A 14,264-nucleotide genomic window follows, 5' to 3' on the forward strand; every position below is an offset into this window, starting at 1 on the left:
GTAGTCCATCAACAAAGGAGGTGGCTTACAAAACACTCGTTCGACCTATACTTGAGTATTGCTCATCAGTGTGGAATCCGTACCAGGTCGGGTTGACGGAGGAGATAGAGAAGATCCAAAGAAGAGTGGCGCGTTTCGTCACTGGGTTATTTGGTAACCGTGATAGCGTTACGGAGATGTTTAATAAACTCAAGTGGCAGACTCTGCAAGAGAGGCGCTCTGCATCGCGGTGTAGCTTGCTCGCCAGGTTTCGAGAAGGTGCGTTTCTGGATGAGGTATCGAATATATTGCTTCCCCCTACTTATACTTCCCGAGGAGATCACGAATGTAAAATTAGAGAGATTAGAGCGCGCACGGAGGCTTTCAGACAGTCGTTCTTCCCGCGAACCATACGCGACTGGAACAGGAAAGGGAGGTAATGACAGTGGCACGTAAAGTGCCCTCCGCCACACACCTTTGGGTGGCTTGCGGAGTATCAATGTAGATGTAGATGTAGATCTCTCCCTATAGCTTACCCCTATTTTTCCAGAACTTCAAACATCTTGCACCATTTTACATTGTCAAACGCTTTTTTCATGTCAACAAATCCTATGAACCTGTCTTGATTTTTCTTCAGTCTTGCTTCCGTTATCAACTGCAATGTGAGAATTGCCTCTCTGGTGCCTTTACCTTTCCTAAAGCCAAACTGATCATCATCTAACACATCCTCCGTTCTTCTGTGTATTATTCTTGTCAGAAACTCGGATGCATGAGCTGTTAAGCTGACTGTGTGATAATCCTTGCACTTGTCAGCCTTTGCAGTCTTTGGAATTGTGTGGACTATATTTTTCCAAAAGTCAGGTGGTATGTCACCAGACTCATACATTCTACACGCCAAAGTGAATAGTCATCTTGTTGCCACTTCCCGCAATCATTTTGGCAATTCTGATAGATTGTTATCTACTCCTTCTGCCTTATATGATCTTAAGTCATCCAGATCTTAAGTCCTCTTTTAAATTTTGATTCTAATACTGGATCCAGTATCTCTTCTAAATTGACTCCTGTTTCTTCTTCTATCACATCAGACAAATTTTCCCTCTCATAGAGGCCTTCAGTGTATTCTTTCCATCTACCTGCTCTCTCCTCTGCGTTGAACAGTAGAACCCCATTGCACACTTAACATTGCCACTCTTGCTTTTAATTTCACCGAAGGTACTTGTGACTTTCCTCTAAGCTGAGTCAGTCCTTCTGGCAATCATTTTTTGTTAGATTTCTTCACATTTTTCATGCAGCCATTTGATCTTAGCTTCCCTGCACCTCCTATTTATTTCATTCCTCAGGGACTTGTTTTTCTGTATTCCTGAATTTCCCTGGACATTTTTGTACTTGCGTCTTTCATCAATCAGCAGCAGTATTTATACTGTTACCCAAGGTTTCTTCTCAGGTACCTTCTTTGTACCTGTGTTTTTCTTTCCAACTTCTGTGATTGCCCTTTTAGGAGATGTCCATTCCTCTTCAACTGTGCTGCCTACTGAGCTATTCATAATTACTATACCTATAGCCCTAGAGAACTTCAAGCATATCTAATCATTCCTGAGTATTTCTGTATCCCACTTCTTTGCGTATTGATTCTTTCTGACTAATCTCTTTAAACGTCAGCCTACTCTTCATACTACATTCTGATCTGATCTACTGCTGGGTATGCCTTACAATCTAGTATCTGATTTTGGAATCTCTGTCTGACCATGAAGTAATATAACTGAAATCTTCCTGTATCACCCAGTCTTTTCCAAGTATACCTCCTCCTCTTGTGATTCTTGAACAGAGTATTCGCTATTACTAGCTGAAATTTATTACAGAACTCAATTAGTCTCTCTCTCATCTCGTGTCCCAAGCCCATATTATCCTGTAACCATCTCTTCTACTCCTTCCCCTACAACTGCATTCCAGTTGTAATCTTACCCTTCCACACATCACTATTAAAATTCTCATTCTTTACACAAATTTTGAAAGCTTTGAGAGGCATAAGATATACAGAAGAATAATTTCTTACTTATCTTCATTATCTTGTTGTTATTGTCAATGGCTCAAAGTTTTGTCTAGGGGTACATTCTTGCAGCTGAAATTTTGAGGATTTTGTGGGTTCTTGATGACTAAATAGCTGATGAAGATTTGCCTGTGTTATACTTGAACTTTATTCTTTGTCGCATCTTTCAACATCACACCATTTTTACATTTTCCTCATAAAAAAAGAAAAATAAATAAATAAATAAACAATTGTTGGTGACAAACTTAGAAAATGTCTACTTCCATCAGAGGCATGCCCACCACTACTTACATTCTGCAGTACTCACTTTATTCCAAACAGTTTACAAAGCAAAAGAGTTTACAAACTTACTTTAGCAAAGAAGAATCTTCTCTAAAATATGTCATAATTTTGTAAATAAATCTAGAAATAAATTCAACAATTACCATTGGATTGTGCAATTAACAGTATGAATTTTAAGTATGCCACAAATTTTGTAATTTCAATTATTTTTAAAAGAAGAGTAATTTTAACTGTTAGTACATATTGATTGTAACAAATTAATTTCTTTTTTATACTTTTTAGCCTGAAATATAATACAGCATATACAAAATCATATGAATTCTTTTAGTGACATAGCTGAGATAATTTTAACCTATGCAAGAATCGAGAGTATACATGGTATTAGTTATCTCTATAATAAAGAAAAAGGTAACGTTAGAGGAGAGTGATTCATTATATCATCCCCCTCACAAAATTTGGAAACAGGGTGTTTACAATATTTTGTGACAGACTATAAGGTTTGCCAAATGGTGTGCAAAATGATGCCCAGGATATCAGATGGATCTATAGAAGTATCTGATACATAACATATTACAGAGAACATACGAAAAATATCTACTATAAAAATCATACATAATCTATACATATATCAGGATATGGCATTCAGATTTTCAGATCTGTGGAACATACTGTCACAAGACAAATAATACAAGGTCAAAACTACAACATTACACCACTAAACCATAGAAATAATTACAGAGACAAAGTAAACTACTAGAATTTATAAATTTTATGTTAAGTTCTATAAAAATAAACCTTCAAAATCTTCAAAAGAGAAGAGAAAAAAGTTCAGAGCGTATGTGTACAATGACTTGAAAAACTCACCATGACGGGTACAGACAAGAAGAATATATTCAGTCATGAGTAGGAATCAATCAGCCATACAAACTGTAGTATTCAAGGATATGTTGACTCATGAAAGAACAAAATAACGGAAAAATATTAGGGCCTGAGTTTTTTATGTGGGGACCGACCCCCGAATCCAAACCACACTGGGTACAAATCAGCAAAAAAGTTTTGACACAACAAAATGAATAAAACTCATAATCATATCAGTAAGTCCAATTATATGCAAAGAGTAATTGTGAGAAGCATCTAGCACAGTTTTAATCTGCCAGGAAGTTTCCTATCAGCACACACTCCACTGCAGAGTGAAAATCTCATTCTTGAAACATCCCCCAGGCTGTGGCTAAGCCATGTCTCCGTAATATCCTTTCTTCCAGGAGTGCTAGTTCTGCAGTATATTATTAGATGCTCACACAGAAGATGCCACAATATTATAGGAGGAGAAGGCATACCTGCCTTACAATTTATAAAGCAATAGACAATATTTGCTATTAATACCGAGAACTATGTAGGTGCACAAGTCATCCTACATGCGTGTCTCATTTGGCTTTTCATGTTTGTAAACACAGAGCAATAATGGATAGGTGGTTGCGTAATGACCAAGGTCAATGTTCACACAGAGTATGTCCCATGTGGCTGATGCAATGGCTTTGTAATTTTATTTTTTTATTTTGTATTATTTTTTGATAGGAATAAGGGAAAGGAAAGACTTCATTTAATTTCTATAATAATGGGTAAGGTCACCGACGAGTTTAATTTTTTTTACAATTGTCAGCACCTTTAACCCACACTGACACAGATTCGGATTCATTTATTTTATGATGTCATCCTACATGGTCCGTCAGTGTTCTGTGGTAGGGTTCTGAACTTTACTATTAGCAACAGTGATACTTTTCACCAAGGTAGTGCAGGCAGTGATTTTTTAACTAAATTTATTTATATAATACTGTTATAATAATTTTTGTGCACTTTTGTTGAAAAGAATAATACACTGATAACACAAAACACCATAACCACTGCCCACTGTGATTCCGAATGCCCCCTGGTGACATTGTGAGCACGTGATGTGGTAAGAAAAGTACTCATATATAAACAGGAAATCATTCTAGCAACAACACAATCTGCAAATGGGGAAATTCACTGACATAAGTGACTTTGACAAATGATACATTGTTATGGTCCCGTGCCTGGGAATGAACTTCTTGGAAATGGTGAAGCTGGTTAACTGTTAACTTGCTACTGTTGTGAGCATTGTGGAAAATGGTTGAAGAATGAAACCATGAGTAGGTGATAAGATGTTGGACGTCTACACCCCATCACAGAATGTGGATATCAGAAGTTTGCCCACTGCACAAGGCAAGACAGATGTGGGACATATCTGATGACAATGTTGGTGCAAGCACAAGTGTTTTGAAGTACAATGCATAGCATATATTGTTGAATATAGGGTTGTACAACAGATTATCCCTATATATTCCCAAGCTGATCCTACAACAACATCAATTATAATAGTCGCAAATATCAGAACATTTAGATTGGACTGTGGATCAATAGAAACATGTAACATGGTCAGATGAACCATGTTTCTTGTTTTACACCAAGTTGATGATTGTGTCTGAATATGCTGTCATACAGGTGAATGGCTGCTTGAAAAGTGCACCAGATCCTGGGTGCAGGACATTGGAAACAGTATTATGGTATGGCAGACACTCACATTGGTTTCCATGGGACCTGGTACAATCAAAGGCACTTTGTCATCTGTGGACCACGTCAAAATTATTGCAGATACTTGCATCTGTTCATGTTTGATGTCTGGAGGCAATGGCATTTTTCAGTAGGATAACTACACATGTCACAAGGTCAGAACTGTGCTACAGTTGTTTGAATAGCACAATAGTGAATCCTCATTCACATCTTGGCCATCAAATTCACTTTATCTGAACCCTACGGAACACATATGGAAAGCTATCAAGTGCCAGCTCTGTGCCCACAAACCACTGATCCAACCTCACATATTTCTAGAACCTATCCATGAGTTGACAAAGCCATGCTGTGCAGAACCACTGCTGTATTGTGTTCCAAAGTTGGATAAACAAACTCTTCAGCAATTAATCATAGCGTTTTGCCCATAAGTGTATGTACTATTTCCTGGAATATCATGTTCTATACTTTATATAATATGATTCTGCAGAATTTACATATCAGTTTAATTGCAGTAATAGTTATTTTGATCAATTACTTGAAATTATTGAGTTTTAATCATCACACACTGTTTTGTTACAGGCATACATAGGCATTGGTTGGATGCTTGTTTCTGTGTTGTTTTACTTGTCATTTGTAATGCCAGCAACAATGGGTCAAGAAAGCTACAAATATGATCCACTAGATGCAGCGAACTATGCTGCATTTGCTCCTATTGGATGGTGTTTGTGTTTTATGTGGATAATATTTGTATCATATGTAAACCAAGGAGGTAAGGTCCTTTTATATGTATACATATAAAAATTTTCACATTCTCATCAATTATCACTTCTGTATATTTAATTTGAATCTCATTCTGCAAAAAAGAACAGGAGAGAACTGAACTAACTTCAGTAATGTATGTTACATGATTTAAAAATGAAACAAAGACACATACATTATATGTACAACATACTAATTATTCATGATTATTTTTTCAGGTATTATGGGGAGCATTCTCTCATGGAAAGTATTCTTAATATCAACAAGGATATCATATGCAGTGTATCTTACACAGTTTCCAATTTTCTTTTACAATGTTGGAACAACAAGACACACTGACCAATATAGCATTCGACTACTGGTAAGCTATAAAATAATAATAAAATAACACATAATTTGTAGCACTCGGGGTGTGTGTGTGTGTGTGTGTGTGTGTGTGTGTGTGTGTGTGTGTGTGTGTGTGTGTGTGTGTGTGTGTGTGAGAGAGAGAGAGAGAGAGAGAGAGAGAGAGAGAGAGAGAGAGAGAGAGAGAGAGAGAGAGAGAGAGAGAGAGAGAGAGAGAGAGAGAGAGAGAGAGAGATTGCCTCATGTTCCTGTTTCTGCTGTATAAAGGATAAGATTTACTTTAATTTAAATGTAGAGTCAAAATGTAAGTAAAATAAAAGGATCTAGAATAAACCAAATGTTTACAATACATATCATGTACATTTATTTTCCATATAAGGCTGACAAATTTATAAACTGAGGTGATAAAAGGCATGGGATAGCAATATGCATATATACAAATGGTGATAGCATCACATACACAAGATACAAATGGCCAGTGTTTTGGCAGAGCTGTCATTTGGGCTCAGATGATTCATACAGGAAGGTTTCTGACATTATTATGGCTGTACAATGGGAATAAACAGGGTTTGAACATGGAATGGTGATTGGGGCTACATGCATTGGCAATTTCATTTTGGAAATTGATAGGGAATTCAATATTCCAAGATCTAAAGTGTCAAGAGTGTGCCAAGAATACCAGATGTCATGAATTACCTCTCACCATGGACAATGCAGTGGCCAATTTCCTTCACTTAATGACTGAGAGCAGTGGTGTTTGTGTAGAGTTGTCAGTGCTAACAGACAAGCAACAATGTGTGAAGTAACTGTAGAAATCAATGCGAGATATATGACGAATGCACCCCTTAGGACAATGAGGTAAAATTTTGTGTCAGTGAGCAGACAATTGAAGCAAGTGCCTTTGCTAACAGCATGACATCACCTGCAGCAGCTTTTCTAGGCTCGTGACCAAATCAGTTGGACCCTAGATGACTGGAAAACTGTGGCCTGGTCAGATGAGTCCTGATGTCAGTTGGTAAGAGCTGATTGTAGGGTTCGAGTGTGGTGCAGGCCCCATGAAGCCATGGGTCCAAATTGTCAACAAGGCTCTGTGCAAGCTGGAGGTGGTTCCATAATGGTGTAGGCTGAGTTTACATGGAATGGACTGGGCCCTCTGGTCTAACTGAGCTGGCCATTGGCTGGAAATGGTTATGTTCACCTACTTGGAAGCTATTCAACATGGACTTCATGTTCCCAAACAACGATGGAATTTTTATGGATAACAATGCACCATGTCATCTGGCCAGATCAGTTTATGCACAATATCCTCCACTGGCAACACTTTCGGAATTATGAATGGCTATCCCTGCCACGTTGAGCTACTTGTACTACCCCAGGTAAGAGGAGGTCCAACACAATATTAGGAGATATCCCATGACTTTTGTCACCTCAGTGTAGATAAATTCAAGATGTCACATACAAAATTTTAACACATCAGGTTTTCACTGTGTTAATATATGATTTATGCCATGAACACATTGGAACAACATCTATCATTAGATGACCGAGCATGGAACTCTGCAAGGTGTTACAAGTCATGGAACCCCTTTAAGAGGAGGCAGATGCCCATTTCTATTGTTCAATATTACTTTCTGTTTTGTTTCACTTAAGTGTCAAAGATTGTTAGCAATATTTCATATTTATTGATTGTAAGATGTAATTAGCAAAGGATTATACATCTCGTTCAGATGGAATAGCTTCTTGAAGTCCAATTTCAACTTGATTACATATATTGTTATTAGGCTTACCTATAATTTCCCTATAAATAAGCTTTTATAGAAATTTAGAAAAAAATTTTAACAGCAAAACTGTGCTGTTTTATCAAAATTTTGCGTGCATGGTATAACATTGCATAATTGAATTTGAAATTTGATGTAGCCCCAAACGAAGAGGAAAGGAATATGGTGAAAATTGAAAAAATACTGAAGTGTGTAGGAAGAAGAAATGAGATGGAACTAACTTCTCCATGTTAATTTTTACATGCCTCAATAAAAAGGGAAAAAACTGGTGCAAACTTAGTTATTAAATTATACTATTTGTGAGGGATTTTCATTGAGTAAATGATTTAGTCACAAATCTGAAGGGTCTCATGTTAGTTTCCTATGATATGAATTGTGACTATTTCCATTTATTTTTCATTCATACTGATGATAATTTGTAGTGAAAATGTCACTGTATAATTCTAAGTATTCTCAGTAATTAATTTGTGTAGTATGTGACAATACAGGTACAAAAACTTAAAGTATTTTATACCTTACTAGCATTTAGATACCAAAAGTCTTTATCTAGCCTGTGATTCTTTATATTTTGAGATATGGAAATGTCTACAATTACATTTTGTTGAATTCACTTATATTGTTACCATTGTATGTAATTTATTGTATTTACAAATTATTTATTACTAATTAATATTCATAATTCTTTTTTCAGTTTAATGCAGCAGAAACTGCAGCCATTGTTCTTGCTTCAGTTGCCCTTACATTGTTCATAGACTTGCCATTCCAAAATATTAGAAATGTTCTACTGAAGAAAAAGAAGTCATGAAGATAAATTTGGTCATCTCTTTTATGTTGTAAAAAATTTAATGCATTAATGCAAATTGTTTGCTAGGAAGTGATGAGTGATCCACTTTGAATATTGTATACTGTGATTTAGAAGTGAGTGCACAATATGTCGAAGACTGACAGAAAGAAAATTTGAGTGAGGGTGTAAAATACATCAGCTTATAATGAACAAACAACTGTGAGGAGCTTACCTTAAGACTCTACTCTCCAGTGATGACTGAGTGCTCATTAATAGAATCTTTCTATGTTCCAGGAATGAAAGCAATTAACTAATGACATAAATTGACTGTAATCACCAACAGATGAAGCAATGGCCACACTGATGAATAATATGTATATAGTAACAGAAAACAAATTATTCAGCTAATGGAACTGTACCTCTGATTTTCAAGAGGTATTGTTATTGCTCACCTGTATATCAAGCCACATGTTTGGCAAATTTCATAAGTTGATGAAGTTGTTGGTTACCAAGCCGTCAGAATGGTCCCCTTGACCAAAAAACAACTGTGATACAAAAATATCAAGGAGATAGCGGCAATCAACTCACTAATGAAATGGATGCCACTTCTTTGACAGCTTGAGTACTGACACCTTACAATCTGGAATATGTGTGCTAGCCACTGCTGATTAAGTACTTTAATCAAACAGTTGTAAGTGATCTTGTCAGTTACTTACATTGATGTTCTCAAGGGAAATACCTTTAGTTTCAAAAGCTGAAAAATTAATTCTTTGTTATTAGATGCTGTAAGAGTGACCTGTTGGTGAACAGAGCTAAAAGATACAGCTTTATTTTTCAAATTATTCTACAAATATATCTATCCAATTGTTGTTCTGTTGCATTTTGCATCATTAGGAAAAATATTATTTATTAGTAACAACATTTTTAGATATATCATTAAGAGCCATTTGCAAACGTAAGTGTGAAGCATCAAAATTCTTGGAAAATTGTAAAGTGACATTGAACTTTAAGAGCTCATATACAAAACAGACAGCAAATGGTGTTTTAAATACAGCCCCATTATTGTTGAAGGAATTTCTCAGGTAAAGATGTTAATACTAAATAAAAAGGATATTGTAAATAAGATTGTAAGTTTCTACTGCAGAAAGACCTGTACAATTTTTTATGTGTATCAAATATAAATTATGTAAAATATTTTATATTTCTTCAGTTTGGTATCCAAACCATTTTATTGTATACAGAAAAAAGAGAGTTTTGCTACTTAAGCAGCAAAATAACTGATGATTGCCAAAGTAAAGAGGATATAAAATGTACACTGGCAATAACAAGAAAAGTATTTCTGAAAAAGAGGAATTTTTAACATCTAGTCTCAGTTTAAATGTCAAGAAATCTTTTCTGAAAGCATTTGTCTTGAGTGTAGTCTTGTATGGAAATGAAACTAAGCCAATATGGATTCAGTGAAGAAGAGATTAGAAACTTTTAAATGAGGTGCTATAGAATAATGGTGAAAATTGGATGGGTATATCTAATAATATATGAGGAAGTACTGAACTGAATTGACAAAAAAAAAAAAAATGGCATAACCTGACTAAAAGAAGGGATGAGTTGATAGGACACATTCTTAGACATCAGGGGCTCTCAGTTGGGTAATGAAGGGAAATTTGGGGTAACAATTCTAGAGGGAGACCAAGACTTGAGTACATTAAGCAGGTATACAGGGATGTATGTATTTTGCAGTAGTTATGCAGAGATGTAGAGAATTGCACAGGATAGACTAGCCTGGATAGCTGCATCAAACTGGTCTTCAAACTGTAGACATCAACAGCCACAGGAAATGTTCCAAAATAACAAGGAATAAACATCAAGTTTTAACATGTGTGCCAAAGGAGATCTCTTCTGAGCATTAAAAACTATGATGTATAATCCTCAAAGGAAGTGATATGTTAAAGCTTGAAGATAATGCGAACTGCTCCAAAGCTTAAATCTGTTCAGACTATTTTTATTTGATCCTCCCAGATGTGGCCATGGTGATCTATCAGATCAAGCACCAGACTCTGGCCCTGAAGCACCTCGGCCCATTTCCCAATAAGATCCAGGATTTTTCTTCATTCCAGTCCCTCCAGGATGATCCCAGGTCCACTCAACTTGCTATCAAATAAATACTGGGGATCTTTTCTAGGGATAAAAAGCAGACAGGGTTATGGGGCCACCACCCTTCCCCACCACTCTCCTCCACCACCCTCTCCCTCCAAGTGTTGCAGTGAAGAAAGCTTATGCTCTACCTATAGTCAAGCCAATAGCTACAGGTCTGCGCGGATAAGAAAAGTGCAATCCACATCCGCAAGGTCCTAATCCACAACCGCATCCACATCCGTAGCAATTAATCCGCATCTGCAAGTTCCTTATCCGCATCCGCATATATTTAAGTTTTGAATGAGTAATTAATAGCAATAGACAGTAGTACTTAGAATTATGGTATGTAATGACACAGTTATTGTTAGGGTGACATTTCTGTGACAACTGAACTACTTTTGACTTCTTAAATCACAGGAAGTGCTCTATACCTACTCTAAAGCAGACCATTCCAAACAGGAAAGTATTGGCGCTCCAGAGCACACACAGTAGCGGCTCGGATCTCGTGAGATTGGAAACGCTATTTAAAAAAATAAAATTCAATGTAATAGTATTAAATGACGAAATTACGTGTATAGAAACAATTATATTTCGCTGCTCTTGTGTCAAGGCAGTTGAAAATGATGATAGTTTTAAACTGTTACTAGCACATTACATTGTTGACCGACAGTTTTTTGGTACCCACTGCTTGGATGTGTCAAATTTTGAAGCCATTCATGTCAGCTGATGATTATATTATAGCTTACGCGTTCAGTCCTTGTCATTTCCAGGTGAATATATTTACAGTATTAGGCCTACACTGCAAAACGCTGCCGCAGCTGTGAAAAAATTAAACTGCCAGCAATAATTGACGTTGTCTGGAAGAAATAACTCGTCTTCCAAAGAGTGACAACAAAATCAGTGGTTACAGAAATTAGGAGTGGTTGGATGAGGTAGCAGTTCCTTAGCACTCACTGCGCTTTACTTGGCCCCCACATCAACAAGAAACTGTGCTGTCTCGAGAAACCCAGATCCACACACAACTTTGAATGGTAAAATGTCTTTGCTGACAAGATTGATAAGTTTTTCTGTCGCGGCTGTCTTCAAATTTGGCGGAACTTCAAGAACTTTCACGTCTCTCTTGGTATTTAAATAAGTAATTATGCTACTTTGTCGAGCCTCACATGAATGTTTTAGCAAATTTGAAGTTCCACTTTTGTGTCCAGTGTAGGAATATACTTTTTTACATGCAAAACAAGCCACTATATCTTTTATCTTTTCGTTGCCATCAAATAAGTATGCGAATTTTTTCCAAATTGGCAATTTCAATTTGTTTTTCTTCGCTAATGTAAAATCACCTTTTTTTCACCTTACATGAAATTGTATCCATCAATGTGGTGTTCATTTGAAGGAAGAACTCTCACTGATATTTGCTACGATGCACGTTGTCACTCGGTCACTACAAAGCGCTAACTGAAGGCAGCGGAAAATTGCAACGGGCACCTGTCTGGTAGACAGTGGGCAGGTTTGCCACCCAGAGAGCACTTCACAGGCCACACAAAAGACATAGTCGCAGAAACAGATTAGGCACAGGTCTCTTGGGTACAGCTACATCGGTCGTAGCCAGGGGCTGCCAACAGACATCCGCTCTACCCGGGCCCAGCAAGATTCCAAGAATGTCAACAGACTTGAAGTTTTCAACTAACATTGCAACATACGTACTGAGCAGATGCGTTGCTCATTATCCGCAGATGACCCACGGATATCCGCGCCGGTCGTGATTTTATCCGTCAAGTAACAAATACCGCGGATATCCGCATCCGCGCAGACCTCTATCAATAGCTTGGTTATGGGCTTGTGCCACAGACTTTACCTAAAGCTCTTACTTCCCAGATATGGGTAATAAATGTGTATTTGATGAACACATGCTAACATTACATTAAATTACAGCCTATGGTTACTTAACTATTAAGAGTTTAAAGAAACTTAGAAAATTATAAACAGTTTTTGTACTCTTTACGGATGTATCAAGCACCAAACATGCACACCTATATGTTGCTGTATGACATACTTAGAAACAGTTGCTGCAATAAGCACATAGTGATGAGGAGTGAGACAACAATCTTTCCAAATAACTGGACTTTCCAGAGGAATGAAAACATAGAAACAATTAATGTTCCATTAGAGTCTTCCATTCAACACGATTTTTTATAGAAACCTAAAAAACACGAATTTCAAGCAAAAATTTTTGTCTTTCTCAACATGTGAGGTTGCTCTCTTTAGTACTCATGTACATATATGTGGCTCAATGATAAAGTGCCAGATTACAAATCCAAAGGTCTCAAGTTTGATCCCTGGTCAGTCCTATGATTTTTATCCGTCACTTACAGTTATTTCATCCCTCGCAGTGTTTGTTGGTCTGAAAATGCTGAGTTACATTACAGTTCAGAGCCCACATTAAAACTGTAGGTCACTCTATAACTGGCAGGGTATGCCAGTTCAAAGATAAAGGCATATCACCTACAACAGGACCACGCCTAGTAAAGCACTGCGGTGTTCAAAACAACTGCTGAACTGATGACAGGTTTGCTTAGTACTCATAATCGTGAGAAAAATCTGTACTTTATAATTAAAAAAATAGTTACTCTGAATGCCTGATATGTATCAAGCTGGTCTGAACTTTATTGTTTTGGATAGCTAGATAATGAAGTTTGGTGTCCTTCACTAAATTAAGCTACCATTGTAATTGTACATTTCATTACCATTTGTATTTTCAGAACTTCACTTAACTCTTCCTGTGAATTTTTTATTGAATATAAAACCAAACTAAGGCTCATTTAAATATAGGGTAGACAGTAAGAACATTATCTGAAACATTAGCTCAAGACACATCATAGCACTATAGTACTAAGGTCTTGCCTGCCAGGCCTGATGAAGGTGACACAGAAGTTAAGGCACTGGGTTTATGTATAGGAGGTGTGGGACTCAAATTTCCATCTGGTGAACCAGATTTAGGGTTTCCATTATTTCCCTAAATTGTGCAGGGCAAATAGTTCCTTTGAAAATGATGTGGCAAATTTCTCTTGTCCAATCTGGGCTTGTGCACCATCTTCAATGATTTCATCAGTGACAAGACATTAAACCCTAATCTCCCTTGTTTGTCTGAAAATCAAGACAGTGTGATTGTTTCCAAGTGAGCAGGTGGCACTTAACTCAGTTATTGTTTCATATACATCTGCTTCTACAGGGGTTGGATAAAAATATGGAAACACCAAAAACACAACACATTACATGCCTAATATTTTGTAGGAAACCTGCTGGTGTTCAAAACCGCATCTAGTCATCTTGGAATGGATAAATACAGGTCCCATATGGTTTTCAAGGGAATCTTATACCATCCTTCCTGCAAAATAGTGGCAAGTTCAGGTGAAAATGTTGGGGGTGCATAACATTCTCACACACTTATCACCAAGGCAGACCACAAAGGCTCACTAATGTTGATATCTGTTGACTGTGATGGCCGGGAGAGATGCGACAACTCATCACTGTGCTCACAAAGCCAGGATCCTGGATGATGCTAGCTGTGTGA

At 37.0% G+C, this 14,264-nt stretch overlaps 1 protein-coding gene across 1 annotated transcript in view; it reads left to right on the forward strand.

The window, feature by feature from the left end:
- Positions 1–9,757, forward strand: part of LOC124555966 (nose resistant to fluoxetine protein 6-like) — a 408,440-nt gene extending 398,683 nt beyond the window's left edge. Inside the window, exons 13-15 of the mRNA XM_047130013.1 lie at positions 5,477–5,666; positions 5,875–6,017; positions 8,471–9,757. Coding sequence (XP_046985969.1) covers positions 5,477–5,666; positions 5,875–6,017; positions 8,471–8,584 — 447 coding nt within the window. The 3' untranslated portion in view covers positions 8,585–9,757. The remainder of the gene's footprint in view (positions 1–5,476; positions 5,667–5,874; positions 6,018–8,470) is intronic.
- Positions 9,758–14,264: the final 4,507 nt, after the last annotated feature.

The sequence above is a fragment of the Schistocerca americana genome, chromosome X, assembly GCF_021461395.2.
Source record: "Schistocerca americana isolate TAMUIC-IGC-003095 chromosome X, iqSchAmer2.1, whole genome shotgun sequence".
NCBI lineage: Eukaryota > Metazoa > Arthropoda > Insecta > Orthoptera > Acrididae > Schistocerca > Schistocerca americana.